The sequence below is a fragment of the Perca fluviatilis genome, chromosome 14 (genome assembly GCF_010015445.1).
Source record: "Perca fluviatilis chromosome 14, GENO_Pfluv_1.0, whole genome shotgun sequence".
Taxonomy (NCBI): Eukaryota; Metazoa; Chordata; class Actinopteri; order Perciformes; family Percidae; genus Perca; species Perca fluviatilis.
The window spans coordinates 21507561-21533943 of NC_053125.1; the positions used below are offsets into that span (position 1 = coordinate 21507561).

General features: G+C 41.3%; 1 protein-coding gene across 1 annotated transcript in view; it reads right to left on the reverse strand.

Moving 5' to 3' along the window:
• The window catches only part of zgc:109889 (uncharacterized protein LOC553542 homolog), a 45773-nt gene that overhangs the window by 18929 nt on the left and 461 nt on the right, over positions 1-26383 (reverse strand). The window contains 3 exon segments of the mRNA XM_039822963.1: positions 3-137; positions 2230-2376; positions 25838-26121. Of these exon segments, the coding sequence (XP_039678897.1) occupies positions 3-137; positions 2230-2362 (268 nt within the window). The 5' untranslated portion in view covers positions 2363-2376; positions 25838-26121.

Genomic DNA, 26383 nt, shown 5'->3' on the forward strand with positions numbered 1-26383 from the left:
ACCTTCCTCCACAGTGGAGTCGAGCTGGGTGACTTTCACGGCCAGCTGGTCCACTCTTTCCTGCAGGCTGCTCATCCTCAGGTAGAAGCTGTTGGCTTCATTAAACAGCTCTCCGAAAATGTCCTCTGCATGGCGACCTGGACAGAAGCATGGGGAGACACAAAAACACATTTGAAACTGTAGTTTAACAATATTCTTTCATCCCGGGAAAGAAGCCCATTCACATGTGCACGTTCGCCAGCGGAGCTCTGGCTCCTAGCTTTCAGCCATATTCAGGTTTGTATCTCAAAAAACTTTACCATGCTTCTATTTTTTGCAAATGGTTGTAACAGCAATCTGTAGTCCAAAATAATGGCCTTTTTATTCGGGAATAGCACTGGGAATTGTTCTCTTTGTGCAGGTTGGGCAGCAGAAATTAGGGTTTGATTATTAGGATTTCCACAATTGTCAGTGGGACACAGCCCAAATAAATAGCCAGATAAAACAGGAGATGTATGGGAAATTTCAGAAATTTCAGAAAAAATTCACAGAGATGGAAGTCAGTCAATGCTGTTCCTGCTCCCTCCGTCTGTCTCAGTAGGACAGGCTGCCTCCTGCCGTCTACCTTTTCAGAATATTTTCAAAGACCTTTCTGTCTGCCACTGTGTGTGTGTGTGTGTGTGTGTGTGTGACAGAAAGCTACACATTTTTTAAATATATTTACTGAGATGCAGAAATGCAGCCTTCCTCAGTAACCCTGCCACATACACCCACCTGCTGCATAGCCTCAATGTCTCTTCATCTCCTCTCTTTCTATCTGCCTCTCAGCCCACAACATGACAGATGGAGCAAAGGCAGAGCACTCACTCATTCCCAGTGAGCTGTCGCTGAATTAAATTTAGTCATGAAATGCTAATCACATTTAAAATGATTCCCCCCCACCACATTTTCACTGCACGATCTCTCTTCTGGCAAAGGGCTGTGCTGTGCAACCCTGAAACAACTTCAGCTATCAATATCATGGCTTTCAAATGAACTACGCAGGTTTATAATGAAATGATGCATTGATTATGATGCAAGGACACTGTACTGCAGAGTACTAACTCAGATTGTGTTTTGGCTGTAGGTCACAGTGGGCATTTTGGCAACATGTTTACAAGGGCATTTCATAAAAGTCCACATTGGATCCATCTTTTTTTTAAGCAGGCTGTTTAAACTAACTCTTTCAAACACCAAAACAGCTTCCCTTCAGGCTCCTCCTTCCCAGCAAACAACTGCTTAAATACATCTGATCAGCATGGGCAGACATGGCCTCACATTTAACATGTCTCAAGTGATCATCCCTAGGAATGGCAACAGTGGTCAGTTGAAAGCAAATGGTCAGTTAGCAAACTCGGGACAGTAATTTCACATAGTGGATGACAGAGTGTGTAAAATGAAAGTTGGTGTTGCACAATAGCCAAGAAGCGACAACAGCTTTCTTGAGTTTGGAGTCCCAAGCTCTCTGTTCCCCATTCAAGTTCAGCACTGTCAAGATAGCTTACGATCGCTCAATGCCGTAATTCTTTGCGGGTCAAAGTTCACCACAGTTGACAAAATAAAATTGTGGCTTTTAGTCTTTGAGCATTGATCACTAGCCTAGAAATCTAGACGTACCCTAGCGGCAGCACATTTATTTTGCAGCCAGGGGGGTCTAGGCACTCTCTGTTGGCTTGCAAGCTGGAAAAACCAAACTCTGGTCAGGCCAATCAAATCGTGTATAGAGTCGGTGGGCGGGGCTTATGGCTGCTGCTGCTTGGAACAGCAGGCTTTTCTTTGAGAAAAGAACAAAGAACGGCACTGAAATCCTTCTTAAAAAAGGAAGATGTGTTCGGAGTTTTGCTGACCGGATATGGCAAAAGTTTAATCTATCAACTAGCGTTGCTCTGCCTGGTTGTAGTGCTATCCTATTGCGTGCAGAGGGAATTTGAAAGACAACCGTTTAGACCGCCCCTCGGATTGAGCCCTGTCAATGGTGAGTTCCCAGACCCAACATCTTGATGTGGGTCTGTCTTGTCAGGCTAATTGATCACAGTTTGCAACAGATAAAGTCACATATCAGGAGGCAAAGAGCTAAAATCCAGTCACTCGAGACAAGGAGTCTGAACAAAAAAACTTCTCCTTCTGCAAATGAATTAATTAGATATGACTTTTAACTGAACCACTGTATGTGCAAAACATTACTCTTGTATTGTAGCACAGGATACTCACTCAGACCACCCAGCTGTTTGATGATTGCTGCCAGGGTGCTGTTGGTAACACACTCCAGTTCACTGGTCACCCCATCCGGCAACGCCCCACGGCACAGGTGCCGGGGCTCAATGTTCCTTTTCACCAACGGCATGCTGGTCTATATGCCTAAAGAAACGACAGAGAGACAAAGGATGATTGGTTTATGGTGAGAATCAGCAGTCCATTACTGCTACTTATGACATCATACCCTAAATATATACTTAAGACACCCAAAACTGTGTCTGAAGCTGCTTGACTAAATTCCACACAGCGTATCTTCTGACGTCCGTTAACATGCTGCGATTCATTATTTAAAGTACATTAACAAAATTACAGCTCAACACTGACAGATAAAGGAAAAAAGAAGCGGAGGAAAAGAAATGGGTTGGTGTTCAGCGGTGAGTCCTGATGGAGACGGAGGTGTCATGTCCGCCGTGGGGCGCAGTCACTCATCACGCTGCTTAATGTCAATGCGGCTGGGATGAGCCAAGAGCCAAATGAGCCGGAAAGAAGTTTCTAAATGGTGCTAACGAGCCGCAACTGCAGCCACAGAAACCATGAGGGACAGAGAGAGGGAGACAAAGGGAGCCATGAGGTGAATTGAGGGGCTAGGAGATGAGAGGAAGAGAGAGTAAAAGGATAGACGGAAAGGATCAGAGGGTAAAAGAGTGATCGAGAGCAACTGACAGACAGTGTGAAGACAAAAGAGAATGTGCTCTAAAAAGAAAGGCTGCCAGTGTTTGAGTGGCCACAAGGGACGAGCTACATATAGATCCAGTATGTCATATGACGTGAGCCAGGCGTCCTTGTTATGGGTGAAGGAAAAGTCTCAGTTATCAGAACAATGGAAACAAAAATGGGAAAATTGACAAAGAAAAGATTTCGTTCGCGAATTAAGAAAAAGGCAGTGTGTTTATACCTGCGTCAATATATATTTATTTTAACATTGAAGCACATGAGTCCATGTAATTTCAAAAGGGAATTAACACTAACCTCTGCAGCTCTATGGAGCTTTTTTAGCTCACCGTTTAGGTATTATGACCCACACATTTACTGGAACCTAATGACCTGCTTTTATCCGCCCCAACGAGGGCCGAAAGGATGAAGAGAACTGTTGGCCAGCAAACTGAACCTTCCCTATAAAAGCTCCACAATCTCCTTCTTGAGGAGTGCATTTTTTGAGCTGACATGTGCAACTGTTGTGCAAACCGTGTTGGTTTTTGGGTGAAGTGAGCAACCTTTTGAATGGAAGTGTGCACAGTTTGGGTTGAATTGGGCAGGTTGAAATGTGCAACTTTTGGGCTGCAGTGTGTAGTTTTTAGGTGCAAATGTGAAATTTATAGGTTAAAGAAGGTCATGTATGGGTTGGGATGTGTAATTTTAATTAAGGTTCAAAGACAAACACTTCATCTAAAGTGTGCACATTTTGATGTTGATATGTGTAAGTATTGGCTTGAAGTGGGATTACTTCATGGGTTGGGAAAATTGTTGGTGACGGTAGAGAAAAAACTAACGTGACGAGTTGCCAGTTATGTAATTTGTGGAAGGTGCTCATACAATTACTGACCAGAAACAGGCAAGATTGTTGATTCTGCATGTCGAACATGTAGATTTTGCATTAACTGCGACTGCACACTGTAATTTCAGCCTGCTCTCTGAAGTAAATTATCATGACCAGCACAGAGAGAGAAAAACTGAAAACTGAGGAAAAGAAGTTGGATAAAAGTGAGAGAGCTACAGACAGAGAGGTGACACGTGAGAGGAAACTGAGGGCTCTTCTCAGTTTGGAGAGGACTCTCGTTACGCTTGTTATTTTTGGGCCACGATTTTGTGCATCTGTGTGTTCCCACTGTGTGTATGTGAAATGTGCATTTGTGCATGTGGGAGGTGTGTGTTACCAGGTCAGTGCTCTGGAAACGTGCCATTCTTACACTCTCCCACGCTTCTAATATAATCTTTGGCACAATTACTATTTCTGGGATGAGAGCACTAAAGCCAAGAGAAAGGAGGTAAACAAAAACACATGGATTGTGTGGACAAATGGGTGTAAGAAATGATAAAAGACATACTAATACCCACGGATTTATACACACAAAATGTGTGTTCACATGCTTCTTAATTTGTTTGTCCGGACTGAACCACACATGCCGACTTCAATAAAAAGTGACTGGTTCGCCCTCTTTACGTCTCTCTCCCTCTCCCTCTCGCGCTCTTCCTCCCCCTAATAGCTTCTGACATTCAATTACACAAACCACCTTAGATTGTGCTGACTTGTCTTAAGAGTGTTATCGAGCTTCCAATAAAGTGTGTGTGTGCACGTGTGTGAGCCAATATCGGCCCCCTCCTCCAGCTGTTGTAAATAATCTAACACCATGGCTGTTTAATAAAACATTCACGCTCCTCCTCATCCTCCATCGCTGCCTCAATAGCTGCTCTTCATCTCTCATTTGTCTCATCTGTCCGACCCCTCCCCACTCATCTTTTTTTCTTCTTGGTATATTCTCACTCTAGATTTTCTCTCCATCTCTGCCTGGTTTCATTAATAAATCAGTAAGGGTGAATATCTCTTCCTCCGACTCCCCAGTGCCATTCTCACTTCTGTGTTGATAGGAGTGTGTGTGTGTTGCAAGATAACAGGGATTGTGTGTGAGGGGATGCTGGTGTGTGTACTAGATGTTGAAGCCAAGACTAAGTGGGCTTCAACATCTAGTACACACACCAGCATCACCCTCCCTCTCTCTGACACCCGCACACACGCACACACACACACACACCCACACACACACACACACACACACACACACACACACACACACACACACACACACACACACACACACACACACACACACACACACACACACACACACACACACACACACACACACACACCTTATTCCCTTCACACAAGCACATTCAGGTCAACTGCAGGGCAAAGTGAAATCAGCCTGGTGTGCTATAGCCCTGATATAAAGACAAAGGATTAACACGGGTGGGCAAAGAAATACACAATTCTTTGTTTCCAAAGTTTAACAGGTTTTTTGTTTTATTTTATAACTTCACAAGCTCTGGTACAATGCTTAGTCATCTTTTAAATACTGAATTCCTGGTCAGATAGGGACCCTGGTAGTCAGGATAGAGAGGCTACATTATAAACTTGCTACACAAAGCGCCATCTAGGCCTGTCGCGATAGTCAATAAATCGAGTTATAGCATGATAAGAAAAAATGAGCTCGATAATTTTTCCGGCCGCGATAATTTCCGTTTGCATGCTTGTTTATTTTCCTCGTTTCTCCCTCTCTCTCTCTCTCTACCAAAGAGACTGGAGGACCACTCTCGGTTCCTTAGCGTAACGAGGAGTGAACCCTCTTGTCAGGCGCATGGTCTTTGTGTGGGCGGTAGGCTACTCCAGGCGGAAAGAGCGAGAGAGTTGGAGCAGGGTTTCCTGCAGCACTTTGCAGTTAAGGCGCCCGTCAAAAAGAAAGTATATGAGCGATATCCACCGTTTTACTCGGTCCCGTTTTCTCCGTTTCATTCCAAACCACACAGCTGACAACCTGCAGGTGGAGACTGTGGAGACGGGCTCGGACATACACCGCTGTGGACTCTTCAGTCTCGCAAGCGGTTTCGGGAAAGTGGCTCCATGTCGTCGACAATGCACCGAACATTAACGGTACAAGCCTACAGCTGTCCGCGGACACGGAGTGTGGAAAGTGTGTGTGTGTGTCTGTGTTGCGTGCCCGCCCCCACGAAGCTCCGACCTGCAGAGGAGTAGAAGCCCCTTTGCGCCAAAATGAAGGCTGAAAAACAGAACTATTTTGGTACATTTACTCGCGCGTGGCAGCTAGCCATACATTTAGATTTTATTTTTTATTATATATTATTTAAATGTAATATTTAGTGTTAAATAATTGTAAAATGTAGTACAGAGTCACTAGTCTGAGAACTTACGTTGGCAAAGGGCAATTCCACAACTGTAGCCTACATCAGCGTGAAAGACGACATACCAAAAGGAGATCAAAGACATATTGTGGATATTTAAAATGTCTTCCAGTTCCAGTGTTAAATATTCTTTAGAAATAAAAGTGTATTGATCTTTGAAAAGGTGTACCTGTAGTAGTAGTAGTAGTAGTAGTAGTAGTAGTAGTAGTAGTAGTAGTATTATTAGTATTAGGCCTATTATTTGGACATTATCATTATATTAGATGCAAATGGTCTCTCGATGACAATATTATCGTTTATCGCAATAATTTCTGGGACAATTTATCGTCCAGCAAAATTTGTTATCGTGACAGGCCAAGCGCCATCCAGGAAAAAGTTGTTCATAGTTATTTAGGGACCAGTCTACATAACCTTTATGTCTTACCAGATCAGGTCCAGAATCCAAAATACATATTTATCCTCTTATCTTTAGTGCTACTGAGTTGCCCAGTGTTGGAGATATCGGCAGTAGAGATGACAGACATCAAAATCTCTACGGCCGATATCTCCGACGAAAAAAATCTAGATTGATAAATAGCACTACATGTAAGAGGAAAAATATGTATTTTTTTTTTTAAATTGGGGGTGAACTGTCCCTTTTAGTTGTACCCTGACCAATATCAGTGCAGTCTTTCACAACCTCTAATAGCCGAGACACACCAACCAGACGGCCGACCGTCGACAGAAAAGCCGGTCGGAATGATCAGTCGCGTCCCCGAGGTCCAAAAAACTGCCTCCGGACACACTGAGGCGACACCGACTTGAGAAACGTAATACATCTCCATAGCAGCAGGCGGCGCTACTCTGTATTGTTGCCCAAGAAATGAAAACCGGCAGCTTATTGGACGAACGCGTCACATGGGTTTGTTTTCTCCGGAAATTCAAAGCCAGACTGTCATGGCGTCGCGTTCAGAATACGATCTCATATTGTACTAAAATAGTTCACTGAAACAGGTTTCTGAAAACATTTTAAGCGAGAAATAGGCCATGCAATTGCTGAATCTGTCTTCGTTTCAGCTCAACAAAGGTCAGTTTAAAAGATTTTCATCAGATTTTGAGAGACTCTAGTCAGGCTCATTCCGCTCGTCATTTCCGGGTGAGTCCCGACTGCCCTGCCGCCGACTGAACATGTCAGGTCGGCCAAAATGAACGCCGACAGCCCCCCAGACTGACAACGGCACGGGACACACCGAACAGACTCGAGTCACTGACCTCGCCAAACTGTCCAACGGCCGATTATCGGCTTGGTGTGTCCCGGGCTTTAGACACGTAAAGGTGTAAACAGTAAGGAGCCCGAGAGGTGTCATGGAGATACATATCGAACATAACGATATATTTCAACCATGATTTCAACACATCAATAACTCTCTTGCACACATATTGCCAGCGTGCCATTGGTTAAGGTCCTGCGTACCCATGGTGGCACGCGTGCCTAAGGTTGCCGACCCCTGCTTTAGACACTCACTACTGATCACTTGGATGTAATACAGCTGATATATGTTAATTATACTGCAGGTTAAACAAAATGTTATGTTATCTTGGAGAGCCCTAAAAAGATATATTAGACATAAAAATGATCATACTGGGCATGTCATCCAGTTCATAAAACTGAGCTAAAGGCAAAAGGCATTTGCTGTCCCTTGGAAGACGGGAGGAGGGAACATATATAACATGCTAGTAAATCGAATTTCTAAAGCCAGAGCACAATCTATTAAAATGTGCATATAAATGAGTGCATCTTCATGACACCTGCCGTGATCTGTACAGCTGTGTCATGAATGTGTGTCATGAATCACGCTGTGGACTTGCTAGTCTCTCTGTTGGGGCCTTGTGAGGCGTCTTACATACAGAATCTGTTGTCTTCCACTGTGAGACGCACCGCAAGCCTCAAATTGTCGTGCCTGCCTGGTAGTCATTTTAATTCCCAAAACCTCCCGTCTGTCGGATTGGGGCCATTTATACGCTGACATTCTATATTAAGTTATTTTGACAGGTAAAAACACCTTTATATATATATATATATATATATATATATATATATATATATATATATATATATATATATATATACATACATACATATACATATATATACATATACATATATATATATATATATACACACCTTCAAAATGGCAGAATTCACAGTACCAAATGCGGCAGGATCAAGGAGAAAAGAAAAAAAACATCAACCCCTTTTCCAAATTCACGTGATCTTTACTGTTTTTTTTAAGACCTCTAAATAGAGAAGTTACTGTAAGTCTTAAGATTACGTATTTCAGGGGTTCAACATCATTTACAGTTCAGTTCGGATTACACAATTTCAGTCATTTTAGGACTTTTTTTTTTTTTTTTGGGGACCAGAAGACACCAAGTGAAGAAGAAAATTAACGAGATCACAGGGAGGAGAAAGGAGAGGAGACAAAAAGTGTGCCGTGGAACCATGTGAATGCTGTCATGGCAACGCCCCGAGGAATTCGCTCCCCTTTTCGAAAGTGGCACTCGGCGCTGCTCCGAAAATAGTACAAAAGAGAGACGGAGAGATGAGAGTAAGGTAAAGGGCGGAGAGGAGGGGTGGACACCCCTGTGAAAAGGACAACAAACATTAAAGTAGGTCTCCAGAGGATTTATTGCAGTCTGTCAGACACCTTCACTTATACAACACAGGAGAGTTTAAGGGCTGGGAATAGCAACAGAGGATCTTTTCTAACAGTGTGGGAACTCTGAAAGTCCACTTCAGATAAAAGATTCATGACAAGATGAAACTGTTTAAGGACACTGCACAAAAAAGTTACGGCCGCATGAATCACCCCGTCAAGAGGCGGTTAGCCGTCGGCTGCTAGCGTCTTGAAAGACAAGGAAGCAGAGTTTTCTTCAAAAGGTAGCATGCATCAAGTCAGTTACGATTCCGCAGTCTCAAGAGTTTGTTACATCTTCATCACTTCACTTACTCCTTTACACAATCTGTAAGCCACAATGGTTCAAACTGTACAATCTGCTAAGTGCTTTGGCATTGATTGGTCAGTTACAGACAGTTAGTCTTTTTTGGAATTTCTTTTGCAAGGTAGCTGCCAGTTTCAGTTCTTTCTTAGAAGGAATAGTTTTACATTTTGGGAAATACCTATGATCAATATCACTCTCATATCTGCTCATTCAACATGAAGCTACAGCCAGGAGACAGTTAGCTTAGCTTAGCTTAGCTCAGCTTAGCGATAACATTCCAGGAAATCACTGCTCCAGGCCAAAAAAAACTTCAGGGCTGATACAGATTAGACAAGCTAAATAAAATGTGTTAATTACTGCCCTTAGAGTTGCTGGTAGGTGGATTTCTTTAACTTTAGTCAGGACAAGAAATGATCATATATTACCATCAGAGGGGCTTTGCACATCACAGCAATACAGAAGAATTCAAGTATCTTTGAGTCAACTTTCAAATATTTGAAATATTATCTTGCTTGTATTGCCCTGCCTGCATTACATTAACCAACAGAGACCACAGCAAGATCATCGTTACTGGAGATTGATAATCCTCCATTGGTGATTTCCTGGGTAAAAACTTAAATTGATACAATTGCATGTTCCTCTGAAAGGTTTTATAAACGTCTGGCCAATCAAAGTCTTTTAAAACGCATCAGATATACAGGAAAATGCAAAGTAGTCAAGCTCACATACTCTGTAGTTTCTTCCGATTTTAAATGAGATTTCATTACAGGCAGTGACATCATAGTAGCCACTGGAGGTAAACTACAGTATGTTGTGTAAAATTTAGTAAAACTGAAGACTTCCAATGACAAGACAACAAGACAACAGCTGCACCAGAGATTCAAATTCTTGAGATTCTACTTGGCCGGGTAAACCATCCAAAGCTCACCTCTTGGTCACACCTATTCCTCCTCTTCCAATTCCTCCATCATGTATTGATGGCTGGGGGGGTATAACACCAGTTGTAATCAGATAAGATGTTGGGCCAAACATCCCCCAGATTGAATGTTGCAGCCATCTCCCCAGGGGGTATGCTGATAGACTTTGTCTGTTCTATAATATACAGCCATTCACATTGTACTATATTTAATGAAGTGTGGGCTTATAATCAAGTAGACTTTGCATATGCATTTGTGAGAGACAGATGGACGAAGAGGGAGACGGTATTGATTACGGTCCTTAACCAAACTCATCATTCCTGCAGGCCATCAGGCAATCACCAGCTAATGCTATTACTGCTCCGTCTGCTCGGCCACACAGACTTAAGTACACACAACAAGCACCTCTCCTACTGTGCTACGCCGAGCCTCAGTCTGTTCTGAGACAGGTTAGCCACCCTCTCACACTCACCCCTCCCGCTCCATAGGAGGGAGCTGTATAATCACAGCTAATTAGCCTTCCACAGTAACTAATGGTAATGACAAGCACTGATTTTTTTTAAGATGATATAATTAAATGATATGGGGGACTGCATATGGGACCACGTTATATTCCCTCTAATGTGACAGCTAGCTGGTGTTGTATTCTGCATAAATGAGTATGAAAGCCATCTGCATGCTGTAAGCAAGCATGCATATTTCAAAGGGTTACGTGCAGCTTACAGAAGATCATTTGCACAGCACATTAGCTTTTCTGAATGGCAGTCTGTGGCAATGCTGTTAAAAGTCAACTGAATGCAAAAAAAATGTTAAGGGTGAAAAAAAGAAGAAGATGAAACAGCCTTGTTTTAAGATTTAACCCTGCACCTGAGCTGATCCAATGTGGGCTATTAAGGGGTTTCATGAGGCTACACGTTTTTTTTCTAACCCATAGAAGAACATGCATTTGCTTACCTTGGTTAAAACCGGACTTAAATTTAAAAATGAAAGCAAGATTTCACATGACAATTCCTGCATGCTAGCTGCCTTTAAGTCCCGAACTATCTGCATTGTCCATTCTTTAAACACTGCAACTGATTCCTGTATTTGTCTATCATTTTCTGTCAATTGATGACAACAACAGCATGCTGCTTTAAATAAAGACAGCATGATTTGTAAGTACAGGAAGGATTCCTTATGTTCAATATCACTGAGTTCTTTTGAATTTAAAGATACAAAAGGAATCTGGGCTGGTACCTCTAAAGACATTATGTCTGTACCTTTTTTTTGTGCGTGCAAAACAACTATTTTATTTATTCATTCAGGGTGAATTTAATGCCTTTATTAGATAGCGTCAGTAGAGAGATGAAAGGAAAACGAGGCATGGAGACCGGGGATGTTGCGGTTCATGGCTGGCTAGACATGGGGTCACCCACACTAACATACATCCCGAGGTCCTGTGTAATGCTATATCCTCTATACCGCTGATAGTACAATGCTGTGTAAAACATGCAGGCTAATTAGCACAAGCAGCATAGCTCATGTGTGAATGAAGAAGTGAAGCTTATTAATGCTAAGAATAACACTGGAAGGAGAACGTATAATTAAGCGGGTTATTAGGTCACTTGTGAATGTAAATGAATTAAAGGCAGCAGTAATAGAGGCTTAATGGAGGGTTGTACTGTGTGTGCTGTGACACCTACTGAAGATTGGGCTTCCATAGAAGGCTTAAAAGTCATTTTCAGCTCATCTCCGATTAGTTCAGTTTTCTTCATTTGTGCTTCTTTTCATGACAACATACTATAGAAGTGAAATATCGTGCACATGAAATAGGAGGGATTTTTTTCTGAGAAAATGAAGTGTAAAATGGAGATGACGAAAAATAGCATATCGTGTTAAAGATACAGTTGTCTAAGTCCCAAGCCTAGGCCGAGAAAATATCGATAATCCAGAATTAAAACAAAAGAAATGGTTACCTACTATAGAAAGAACAGTTGAGAATTGAAAAATATACTTTTACAGACAATATATTAGGCCACTAGTCCCTCAGACAAATACATTATGTATCAATAGGAGATCATTTGCAAAATGTGTTCTTTTTCCATCCTCTTAGATGTCAGTTTGCCGAACCAGAAAAAGACAACATTTTAAAAGCCACAGGAAAATATTTAAATAAGGTCTCAACTATTTCATGCATTACTGCTTTTTTGGGTCAGGTGAAACCCACTCTCTCTGGCACCCCATAGAGTTAACAACAAACAGTTTGAAATTCCATGTAATATTACAGCTCGCATTGTTAAACCAGGCCTGACTGACAGCTGGTGAGCACGCTGCTATGTAAACAGGAGAGGGAGGAAAAAGAGCTAATGTTTTTTTCTGAGTCAGATTACTCAGGTTTTGCTCTGCAGGCCCAGGAGGCACTTTGCATGGTCGTACGCCAAATGTCAGCCAACAAAAGGCATCAGCAAGTGAAGAACGGAACAAGGCAGATAAAAATTTTAAAATGACTGCAACGAGCAGTACCAGCTGTATGAAAATCACTGTACGTTTTTAAAGCTGAGAAAAACGTTTTTTGTTTGGACGGATCAGTAAAATTTAAACTGCTACGATTTCAGTTACAGCTTCATGTTCACACACACACACACACACACACACACACACCTTCTCCTCTTAAAACCTCCATCCTAAACTCCCCATCTCCCTCATGCCCCCCCGCCCTGCTCCAGCTTCTCTTGCTTTGATGTCTGTATTTGTTGATGCTCTTGGGTGAGGAGCCATTGTACAAAATGATCACAATTATGATGGCACTTCCCCCTTTTGCACTAATCCTCCCTAAAAACAAATTATGCAAAACGGAGCGAGAGAGTCTCTCTCGCTTTAAATTCATTTTGGAAGCAGTAGCATCGAGCTCTGTGGAAGGGATCTTTCACTTCATTGTCTCCGTGTGTGTGTGTGTGTGTGTGTGTGTGTGTGTGTGTGTGTGTGTGTGTGTGTGTGTGTGTGTGTGTGTGTGTGTGTGTGTGTGTGTGTCTCTACAGTACCTCTTAATTGAGGGGGAATGACGTGTTATGAAACAGCCACTTTAAATGAACGGTGAAAAAAAAACATGCGAGACAAAAGAGCTAAAGGCACAATGACACAAACACACACACACAACACACACACACAAACTCTGTAACCATCCTGACAGTCAAAAGGTATCGCAATTCAGTGTGTGTGTGTGGTATTAGTAGTGGTTTGGTTTTATCTACTTGGGTGTGTTAGACAGGGGGGCTCAGGCCTCAATACACAATGTAAATGAAAAAGTCAAAAGTGATATTAATACATTGTGTGGACAGTCAGTCAATGTCACCCAGCTGTTATGATAGTGGTGAGGATCTGTTATTACCGAGAAGTGTCGGCTCATTAAATCTGGATTTAAGCCTACCTCACCCTGCTTTAAAACTGCATACCTTTTCCTTGTTGTTTTAGTTATGTAGTAACAATGTGGCATGCAGGGACCCTTTTCAAAACTCTCCTTGATGAATGTCCTACACTTCAGAATCTGACGATAAAAAAAAAAAAAAAAAAAAAAAAGGTACACTGTGTAGGAATTTCTCCCATGTAGCGCCGAAATTGTATATTGAATTCAAACGAATAGTGCTCTCTAGCGCTTGCTTTTTCAAATGTGTGTTGCATCTATGGTAGCCGTTATGTGTCACGCTGCCTTTTTAATTCCCTTTTTCGGCGGCAAGGATTCCTTCTCCTGTCGCTCGGCATAAGTATGATCCTCCATTATGAACTAAAGTGCAGTGCAGGCTTTCAAATTTGCCGGGCCGGTGACAAGCGCTTCTCACTGATCTCCTTCTCCGTTTCAGCTGGTTTCAGTCACGTGACGCTGGCTCTGAACGGGTAGGCTAGTGCTTTATGTCCATCTCAGCGATTAGTTTTTCAAAATGACGGAACGACATGGAAGCCTCCTTGGACTTGCCCGTCCAATGTAAATACAGACAAGAAATTCTTCACTTACGAGGATAAGTCAGATCATTGGCATCATTTTACACCAATGAGGATATATTTATGAATGAAGACATTGATTTTAGCTAATAAAATACTACACAGTGTACCTTTAAGAAGCTAAGTCTGAAAGTTGATTTTCATAGTAGATTGTTAAAAATTCAAAGCAAGGGTTGACGGTAGGTTGGAAACCAATCTAAAAATCTAGGATATTTCTTTACTATTTTTTCAATTCGGATGTTACTATCAGTTGCTTTTGTGCGTTAGTCTAAAAGGGCTTGCATGCAAAAACATTTCCTTCAAAAAGCAGCTATAAGTTATAAGACATTAAACAGGGCAAATCTAAAGATATTGAACATTTGCACCGCATATCTATTCCCCTCTGTTTGTTCTCTGCTAATGTGGTTGGTAAACAGGTCAGCCACAGAATGAATGTAATGTTTCTGGACTGCAGTCAGCCCTTCACTGTGTGTGTGTGTGTGTGTGTGTGTGTGTGTGTGTGTGTGTGGTGAGAATTCCCCTCATGCCTCTCTGCGACCCTGTCTCTCACAATTAAATGTGTCGACCTCAGCACGATTGCAACAAGTCATCCGGCAGAGAGAAAGAGACACACACACACACACACACACACACACACACACACACACACACACACACACACACACACACACACACACACACACACACACACACACACACACACACACACACACACACACACACACACACACACACACACACACACAGTTAGTGGACAGTAGGGCCTGGGCACCGGGATGAAGGCAGGGAGAGACAGGTCACATTACTGTTGTGATGTGTCTTTGTGTCCCAGTTTCCCTGCTCCCAGTTTAAACTGGGAGTTGGACAGAGACTGACACAGAAACCAGTAAGAGTTAAAGAGTATAGGGCTGGCTTGTTGGCTGGTAAACACCCCATAATTAATAACCTTCATTTTGGATACAATCCACCCATTTGCCTAGCAAATGTAATTTTTAGAAACCGTGAATTTTTATGACCAACTGTTGGAACTCAAGCTAACAAGCTACATGCTAATGAAAGAGCACCTTGAAAAAGATTAGGATTTTGTAGTAAGGTAGGACTGCTTGTTTCCCCATTAGATCTGGCAATGCGACACTAGTTTCCCCATTACTCAGTTCTTTCTGACAGGCTCAAAAACAAACTACAACTTGTATTTCCTCCTCAAACTGTTGTGTGCGACAACTTAATTTAAATCTACAATTAGATCTGTATTTAAAAATACCTTCGTTAAAGATCACTGCGACAACAAAAGAGACCGTCCTACCCGGGATAACAGAAACCACACAGATTTGCTCTTTTGTTCAAATGAAACCCTGCTGCAGAGTAGGCCCACTCTCTTTGCTCACAGGAAGTGAGGAATTGAAACTTGAGCGAAATCCAAGCTGTCTGCTGAGCAGCAGTGAGGGGGGGGGGGGGGGGGGCTCTGTCAAGAGGAAGCTTCACTCGCCAGCGTCAAGTCATGCAGCATCTTTTCTTTGACCACGGGCCCACATCTTTCAAACTCCACATTTCAGTCTGTAGCGCAGGCTTTTCTGTCATAAATTAATAAGTCAAGTGACTTTGATTAATAAAACTGGCGGAGTGCTCCTTTAATTTGCATTTGCGGGGGATTCTGCTTCCCTCCAGAGCACAAAGACCCAACTATGGTCTTTTAAGATAAAAATAAAAACTTAGATAATAATCATACAGATACATACTTATGTACGGACTGACAATCTTTAAACCAAAAGACTTAAAAGTCCAGGTGTTTTAAGATCTAAAAGCAGGTTTAAGGTTAAAGCTCTCACATCTGTAAGCATCCACTCTACTAAAGTGCTGCTGAGCAAGGCACTAAAATCCTAAAGACTAGCCTTCACCTATGAGCTCCCTGGTCAGGAAAGAGAGAATACACTTTAATCAGAGGGATCCACAGAGGTATCATCTTGAAGATGTGGTCATACCAGCTTCTAGGGGTGTGCAAAAAAAAGAATAAAATATCGTTTCACATTCGTATCGCGATTCAAGCTCAGATTCAAAATAGATTCATAGAATTCAAAAAAATATTCTTTTTTATATTCTTTTTTTTTTTTTCATTTTGTAATGGCGTATATACTTGATAGGAATCATGCTATATGCAGGCTTTGCAAAGGGAAAGTTAAGTATTTTGGAAACACCACACACTAGAGAACTCACATGGTACACCATCACCCAGAGATTAACATTAAAGACTGAACTCTGACCGAAAAGCTCTTTTTAGTTAACGGTTTTATTTTATATTTGAATTAAATGGATTTGAAAGCTGGCCAAAGCTTGGCACTTTGCAGTTTTTAGTTGCAAAAGTTTTTATTTTTGAATGAAGACATATCAAGTAATATCAAACTACATTTAATTTGTTGAGTTTCTTTTCTTTTAAATTGTACGTCTACTGCAATCACATGGGAAAAGTAACTAGATTTACATACTGTGAATCAGGTTTTTTCTAAATCGAGAATCTTTTTTGAATCAAAAATCGATTTTGAATCGAATCTTGAGCCTAAAAATCAATATCGAATCGTGACATTTTCTGAATCGTGCACCCCTACCTGCTTCCACTTACATTTCCCTCATTTTAATCACACCAGTTTACACAGCATACACACTCAATCACCCGATCACTCTGAGGCCTGTGGCCGGAGATTGAAGCTTCGGAGTCGATAGCTGGATCGATAGCTTCTTCAGGAAGAAGAAAAAAATAAATAAATAAAAAACACCAGCAACACCTGCATGTGAACACCCAAACACTGCACCTAGCAACCATCGCTAAGCCGAAGCAGCCTTATCGATCAGCCCGGCAAGGAATGAGCCTGGAAATCGCAGAGTAAGGCTGACTTCCTCGCGTGGCTCGTGGGTTGAAAGAACATGAAATTCAAGACATGAATGTTGCGAGAGAGAATTTGGTGTGTTCGTGTTCGTTCTCACACAGCAGCAGTAAAGAATTATTTTTGGCTTAGAGACGTACACAAAGCAGGCAGACACAAAAGAGAACACACAGCAGCAGCACATTGAGGTACACAGGCGAGCTGATCAGTGTCATTGTACAATGTTAACACCCACGCCGATGCGTCGTCAATAGACTGGCCTTGCTTGCACTTTGCATCATCCCGTTGAAAATAAAAACAACAAAAGCCGACACGGCTACAGCAGAGAGGTCAGGCAAGCAGGTGGAAGAACGATGATATACAATTCTGGGGGAAAGGCAGCCTGGCAACTTTCCCAGCAGCAAGAGGCAAAGTGCTTTAGAAAATATACATTTCCTGACAGCAATGACGCTGAATAGTTTCCCCTTCCTGCCTGTACCTGAAGAGTTGTGATGCAGAACTAACGTTATGATAAATGGACTTGGGCAGCGCTGCCAGCAGCAGATAAAAAGGAAGAAATAGAAATCGGGGTAGAGTTCATGCACTTGGGAGTATCAAGAAAATCACATAAAATTGTTTTAAAACTTGGTCATATCTTTAACATCTATGCCATGCAATTCAACTGCTGCTATGAAATGTCTTCTCATGTTCCTGGGCTACACTATTACCTATGTAATGCTTCCTCTTGCATCACTGTATTAACAATGATATCTGGAAATACTATAGCCTAAATAGTCTAAACTGTTCTATCTCTTCTGCTATTGCAATACTGCAGCAGTGTTGCCATCAGTGGCGTTGGTTTGCATGTTTTATCAGACATGTTTTTTTTTCAGCCTTTAACTTTTCTGTGGATTTACAATGAAAATGTACGAATATCCCAATTTTGAGTCTAATCCTGGTTTTGGTTTTTTCATGTCTGTGAAATGTTGCTTACACGGAATTAGAACTAAAACGATAAGTTGATTATAGGGTTGGGCGATTGGATGAATATATCGACGAATGAACCGTTAAACACTTATATTGTACATAATTGTTTAGGTTACCGTAGGGCTGGGCAATAAAACGATCTCGAAACAGGGTTGCGATAAAATTCAGGTCGACAACGATGAAAGGCTTTGGACATATTTACCCAGTAACACGACTGTTTAAAATATCAGCACAAAGGAAGCCCAAGGCAACGGATATCCTGCCTAAATGAGTGAAATCCGGCAGAATTTCCATCGGCAACGGCGCAATCCTGGAAGTGGAACGACGAGGATATAGACTACTTACTTGGCAGTAAATCCTATTCCGATTTGGTTTTCTGGCCGATTCTTGTCATTTTATTTTTGCTAATTTAAAGGTCTGTCTCTGAAGAACAAGTGAGAGCCGCACACAGCAGCGTGGAACATAGGTGGTTGTTGGGCTGACTGTGACCGGTTGGAAAATATGAACATATTGCTCAACTAGTAATCAATTAGTTGATTAATCAAATTAAAATATTTGGCATCTGTTTGCTGATTGATGCAGTCGTTCGTTTTCAGTAATGTTTCAAGCAAATAAAAAAGTAAATAAAAACACTTTGCTGGTCCCAGCTTCTGTGTCTTTCTGTGCCAGTGTCTTCGGGAATAATTTTGTGTTTTTGACGGTTACACAAAACAAGACTTCGGATTATGTCACTTTCAAAAAAAGTTTTGCAATTTTCTGACATTTTATAGACAAAACAATTGATCGAGGAATGCGTTGGCGGACAAACTGATAATGAAAATAATTGGAAGCTGCAGCCCTAGTTGGAATATAGAGAATCCTGGCTATTCATGTACCTGTATACATAATCATAATCTTATCAAAGCTTCTAAGAAAGTGGCAATAGAATTCATCCACCACATGATCAGTGTTTGATTTATTCTTTCATTTCAACATATGGATCATTAAATTGTTTATATACCTGGAGAAGGTGTACGCCCCAGTATGGTGTCTATCAGATAACTCCAGCTAACATATTTACATCTTTAAAGTCACTATGTGTACATTTTTGTAGCATATTTTAAGTTGTTTTGAAGGCCCAACTTTTAGTTTGTAGAAAAATATTATAAAAGGTTATGAAAATTGGTGAAGCCTATGTGTTCTTTTCAGCTCAATCATCACAGTAGAGTAGGAGATTTTCAAATTCTATACTTGGTGGCTTTCAGTGAAACCATTATGCCTTAACTATACCATCTTTCAATAGGAACAGAATGAAATACACTGTGTGCAGGCTCATGACAGACAGCTCCTATTCAATGTGTCAGATGGTTATTCAAACTATGAATCGCCCCGGAGTGGCTCTCTAAGTGGCCACATAACTCAGTCTGAGTGCACCCTGAAGAGGCCGCTGTGTATCTTCAGAGTTAATTCAAACCATTAGCCACAACGAGACGCACTGAACATGTGTCAGAGGGAAAATCCGAAAAGGAAGGCAGAGATCTGTTTGAATAATAAAAACCAAATCCCATTTCCTTTCACCTGGAACCGTTTAAAAAAAAAAAAAAAAAATCTACCAGACCTGGTTCAAAGAGGAGGCCAAGGAACAGACTGGAGGCACAGTAACAGAACAAGCTCCCCGGGGAGGGAGAATAGAAATGCATCTGGAAAACGTATAGCCTAAGCATAATGTACCTTCTACGCAGGAACAGAGTACGGATGATTCCTGAAATACAGATTACTGTGAAAACACACCGCTTACCTCTGGAATCCTAATCATCCTCAGCGCTGCAGCAGAGAAACTGCTCAGAATAAACCAGCAGCTTTAAATCTCTTGGAAAAGACTCGGCATAGTGCTGGCAGCCAAAAACATTTTGAGATGGACGGTTGTTTTCAGGTTGGCAGACATCCATTTTTCAAATTATGCACTGTGGAAATTTTATGCATTTACTCCTTAAGTGAAGCATAAAAAAAAAAAGAAATCACCAAAGTTACCCCGATACCTTCACTTTCAGTCGACATTCAAAATTATTTTTGTTTACACCAGAGCTTCAAAACAAAATCTTGCATCAGAAAGAGTCACAAAAAAGAAAAGGAAAAAGGAGATGAAGCAAAAAGAGAAAGACCAGAGTGATCCGGCTTGTTTGAAATCTAAAATTTAAAAAAAGGATACATCCAGAGCGTTCCGCCTCTCTGTATTGGATTTGACTGGCAACACTGTTCCAACGGTTTTAGTTAGTTAGTCATTTACTAAGCCCGACAGAGAACACTGCAGATACAGATTCTACTAACAAAATATCAGAAATTAAAATATGATGCAAAAAATATCCAGCATTATATTAGAGTTGAAAATCTCTACCTTGAAGTAGCCTACACTGTGCTGATAATGCCTCTTATTTTACTTTACCTAAACATTTGAAAGCAGAACTTGTACAGTGCGGACACAGGCGGTTTTACCATACGGCACAGGTAAAGCGTCTCGTGAATGTGTTTTTTTTTTGTCATTTATAAAACTCAACCTGTAACACATGTTGCAGCGAGCTTCAGTCAGGCACGGTTGGGGCCGTCCCCTTTTTTTTCGTGTAGCAATTACACATAGTGGTAGTTTTAGGCGAGGTGGCCAGGGCGGTGGAAGCAGGGAACCCGACTGAGCAGCGCGCAGAACGGCCGGAGAAATGCGCGCAACAAAACGACGTGCTGGAGTGCCCAAAAGAAATTCTGTAAATGCACGCAAACGAGAAGTTCCTTTGGGGAAAAATGACAAGTGTGCATCTAAAACTTGATTAAAACAAACAGTAAAATGCTCTTTGTTGCTTCCCTAATTGAACATTTGTTATTTAGCGCTCGGCCTTCTTTGCTCTCCTTCCTCGATGATTTGCTTATGAAAGGAATACACACGCACACACACACACACACACACACACACACACACACACACACACACACACACACACACACACACACACACACACACACACACACACACACACACACACACACACACACACACACACACACACACACACACACACACACACACACACACACACACACACACACACACGTTGAGTAGTTAAAAACAGTTTAAATTGGCAGGGCCCTCACATTTCCTACCCAGTTTATCCAGGTATAATATTAGTGTTGTGTCGGAATCACTTTGTGGCTTGTACTGTGGTGACATTTGAGAAATAATATGACTAATGAGTGCCCTGGGAAATCATCAAGCAAGAACTGTTACAACCCTCTTCTATAAGAAAAACAGGGTGCAACAGGCTGATCAGAGGCCAAGATCAACAACAGAGTAGGAAGAACAGAGCTGGGAAGGACTCAATGTCTTGCTCAAGGGCACTTCTGCAGAGCAGCTACTTGCCATGAACAGGGGTTTCAACACCCTGCTGACTGACTTTTTACACTAACTTGCAATGCAAGTATTTATCAAATAATGATGCTCTATTTAAACCTTCAATTTGTCTAATGTGCGACAATATATATTATGTAAAACAAATATGGAAATATTTAAACAGTTCTGAAAACCGTTTATCTGGAATCAGAGGTTTTTAGTAAATGTAGCAGCACTGAACAACAACAACATGCATTGTGTTAAAGGTCCCATGACATGGTGCTCTTTGGATGCTTTTATATAGACCTTAGTGGTCCTCTAATACTGTATCTGAAGACTCTTTTATATATACCTTAGTGGTCCCCTAATACTGTATCTGAAGTCTCTTTTATATAGACCTTAGTGGTCCTCTAATACTGTATCTGAAGTCTCTTTTATATAGACCTTAGTGATCCCCTAATACTGTATCTGAAGTCTCTTTTATATAGACCTTAGTGGTCCCCCAATACTGTATCTGAAGTCTCTTTTATATAGGCCTTAGTGGTCCCCTAATACTGTATCTGAAGTCTCTTTTATATAGACCTTAGTGGTCCTCTAATACTGTATCTGAAGTCTCTTTTATATAGACCTTAGTGGTCCCCTAATACTGTATCTGAAGTCTCTTTTATATAGACCTTAGTGATCCCCTAATACTGTATCTGAAGTCTCTTTTATATAGACCTTAGTGGTCCCCTAATACTGTATCTGAAGTCTCTTTTATATAGACCTTAGTGGTCCTCTAATACTGTATCTGAAGTCTCTTTTATATAGACCTTAGTGGTCCCCTAATACTGTATCTGAAGTCTCTTTTATATAGACCTTAGTGGTCCTCTAATACTGTATCTGAAGTCTCTTTTATATAGACCTTAGTGGTCCTCTAATACTGTATCTGAAGTCTCTTTTATATAGACCTTAGTGGTCCCCTAATACTGTATCTGGTACGGTTCATGAAAAAACACCCGAACCGCTCGGTTCGCTAGTCTCGGTTCGGAGCATGTGTGTACCGCACGGTTCGTCAGTACACTGTTAATGTCATTGCCATATGGTTAATGTGCACTAACCTCTTACTGCCGTAGTGCCCACTTTCGACACCTATGTTAAAACACTTACTGGAAATGACGAGCGGGATGGGCGTGACAAACGCAACCCATGGCAGCTGATTGGACGATTGCGTCACATGGGTCTGGCTGGTCCCAAATTTCAAAACAGACTGTCATGGCGGCTCGTTCAGAATACGATCTCATATTGTACTAAAATAGTTCCAACAAAATGTGTTTCTGAAAATATTTTAAGCGAGAAATAGGCCATGCAGTTGCTGAATCTGTCTTCATTTCAGATCGACAAAGGTCAGTTTAAAAAATTTTCATCAGATTTTGAGAGACACCGAGCCGACCGCTCCTCAAGTGGAGTGGGGTGCTGCTGCTGCAGGTCACGTCACGTCACCTGTAGAAATGTCAAGTGGGAGAGAGGCTGCCCAGAGCTGGAGGATGCGCCAGCGTCGTTTATAGTCTGGTGTGTGGGAACATTTGGGATTTCACGTTACCTATGATGAAATAAAACAATATAGAACTGCCACTGTGTGCACGTTTTGTGCAACATGCATTCAATATGCTAATTTTAGCTATATGCTGAAGTATATTCTGGAGTGTTAAAGAAAAAATAATAACCGTGACACTAAAACCGTGATACGAACCGAACCGTGGGTTTTGTGAACCGTACCACCCCTAATCTGAAGTCTCTTTTATATAGACCTTAGTGGTCCTCTAATACTGTATCTGAAGTCTCTTTTATATAGACCTTAGTGGTCCCCTAATACTGTATCTGAAGTCTCTTTTATATAGACCTTAGTGGTCCCCTAATACTGTATCTGAAGTCTCTTTTATATAGACCTTAGTGGTCCCCTAATACTGTATCTGAAGTCTCCTTTATATAGACCTTAGTGGTCCCCTAATACTGTATCTGAAGTCTCTTTTATATAGACCTTAGTGGTCCCCTAATACTGTATCTGAAGTCTCTTTTATATAGACCTTAGTGGTCCCCTAATACTGTATCTGAAGTCTCTTTCCCGAAATTCAGCCTTGGTGCAGAATTACAGCCACTAGATCCAGTCCCACAATGAGCTTTCCTTAGTATGTGCCATTTCTGTGTCTGTAGCTATTGAGGAGGAGAGAGGGGGGGCAAGGTGGAGCGTGGGGGTGTGGCCTTGACCAACTGCCACTTTGCTCGTTTGAAAGCCATGATATCTCTCTCTCTCTCACGGGTGAGCCAAATTCTCTGGGCGGGCAAAGCAGAGAAAGAGGAGGTAATCTTTCCCCTTATGACCTCATAAGGAGAAGATTCCAGATCGGTCCATCTGAGCTTTCATTTTCTCAAAAGGCAGAGCAGGATACCCAGGGCTCGGTTTACACCTATCACCATTTCTAGCCACTGGGGGGGCCATAGGCAGGCTGGGGGAACTCATATTAATGTTAAAAAACTTCATAAAGTGCAATTTTCATGCCATGGGAACTTTAAGTCATACACTTACTGCACAGATAGGTACATATATATATGAAAAGAAAAAAGAAAAAAAGAAATTGCAAGGATATAAAAACTGTACTGCACTGTACGGCAATGGATTGTAAATTGCAAAGGAATTGCAATAAAAGTATTTAAAAAAATAAATAAAGTGATATGAAGTTTCTTCCTTATTGCCCTACTGCACATCTCAAACCTTACTCGGTCAATGGTTTAGATCAGTGCAGGGAAGTTCATAAATATGAAACATGACAGAGTAGGACTTCTCCATCCTGCTTTGAGGCCTGAATCTGAGCTGAACCCAGCAATCATAGTTGGTCAATCTGCTGATAATTTTGGGGTAATCAATGAATGGTTTGGTCTATCCCATGGTACCAGGCAACATCTTGAAATTGCTTATTTTGTCAGATCAGTGGTCTAAACCCCAAATATATTTAAGTTACATAACTATTAAACAGAAAAAAAAGGAGAAGACGCTCAGATTTGAAAAAAAATGAAAATCTGCATTTTTGCTTGAGAAATGGCTTAAACAATAATATTAAGTATCAAAATCAACTAATCGAGTCAGAATGATCAAATATGACAAATGGGCTCTGCAGCCTGCAACAATGATGATTACTTTGCGGTTTTGCTAACACACACACCTGAATCAAATAAAAGGATTGCTTGCAATAGCAGATTACCTCTGGTAACAGAAATTTCAAGACGACAAGTGCTTGATTTCTCACAGTTTTCCCCTTATATTTTAAGTGTCTGTAATTAGAGCTGGGCAATATATCGATATTATATCGATATCGTGATATGAGACTAGATATCGTCTTAGATTTTGGATATTGTAATATGGCATAAGTGTCGGGTTTTCCTGGTTTTAAAGGCTGCATTACAGTAAAGTGATGTCATTTTCTGAACTTACCAGACTGTTGTAACTGTTCTATTATTTGCCTTTACCCACTTAGACATTATATCCACATTACTGATGATTATTTATCAAAAATCTTATTGTGTAAATATTTTGTGAAAGCACCAATAGTCAACACTACAATATCGTTGTGGGATCGATATTGAGGTATTTGGTCAAAAATATTGTGATATTTCATTTTCTCCATATCGCCCAGCCCTATCTGTAATATTGTCATGCGCACCTTTTTTCCTGTAAAAACACGATGCAGGTATTATAATCTGCACACATCCTACTGTTGTGGGTGGCTGAGGTTACCTAGATTCAGATTTAAGCCTTTTACAAGCTGAGGACAGGGAATCAACTAGCAGAGGTAAGCAACAGGAGCAACATTAAAATAAGTAAAATAAGCTACTATAGCAGATAGGCAGTACACAAATCCAGAGGGCGTACTTTTCCATATTATTATAAAAAATAATACATTTTACATGTATTTCAGAATAAATTTGAATATATGTCGTTCATGTTAATGCAATTCTTAATGGCCAAAAATAAAAGATACCTATAGGGATGTTTTCTAACATAGAATATGGCACAGGTACAGGTGTTCATTCTGTAGTTAATATATCTCTACACTAAATCCCATGTGAAATCAGTATACTGACAGACAGACAGACAGACAGACAGACAGACAGACAGTTCTGGCACACACTAATCCTCTACACACCTCCCGTATAAGCTCCACTGCTCTTTCTAGTCGACATCCAGCCACAAGCTTGTTCCCTGCCAAATCCTATGACACATTAAACCAACTGGTGACATTTTGTTACAGGCGGAACGGAGACACACCTGACCAGTGCGTTGGAAACGTCGGTCGTAGGATAAAATGGAGTGAAAATGGGAGGAACATTCGGCTTTAGCCTGCAGAAAAATGGGCGCTAATTAGTAAGCATGCAGCTTAACCCACCGCCTCTCCACAAATGTGGGTGCATTGTGTTTTCTGCGTGTGTACGCGATGCAATAACAATAACAAACGCGCCCTCCCTCCCCGTACGTGCTCCCATGTGTCCACCCCATTGCTGTCAAATGCAAAGCCGATTTAAAATTCAAATAGATTTACCTGGCTGCGGTCTCTGTCACCTTCTTCTCTCGCTTACTTAAATGGTTCTCTCTGCTTCTCTCCGGCTCTGCATTTCATTTCAGAACGCCCATGTCCGCAGCTCGACGGATGGATGGATGGATGGAGAGAGGTGGTGGAGGAGGAAGATGAGGAGCGGAAGCCTTTGAAGTGTAGAAATCTGGGTCCTGCTCGCGACACAGCTGCGTGGACTGGATTTATGTCGTTTCCAAGGCAGCGTCCGTCGACCTGACGAGCGTCAAGCTAGTGTGAAGAAAGACCACGTCCTGTTCAAATTTCAAAATAAAAGTCTCAATTAAAGTTAGCAAAGAAGGGGCAACACAAAATAGACCCAAACTGTTAACCTAAACAAGATGTTTTCAAGTAGTTTTCACATTACATTCTGTTTTTTTTTTGCTTCTATCGGTTCTATTGTTTTCATCCAGATCTATAAATTACCTTAAAACATAACTATTAAACAGCTGCAAATTATCTTCAGCTAGATGTCCTACATACATCACATATTTTGTATGTTGATCTGTGTTGTTT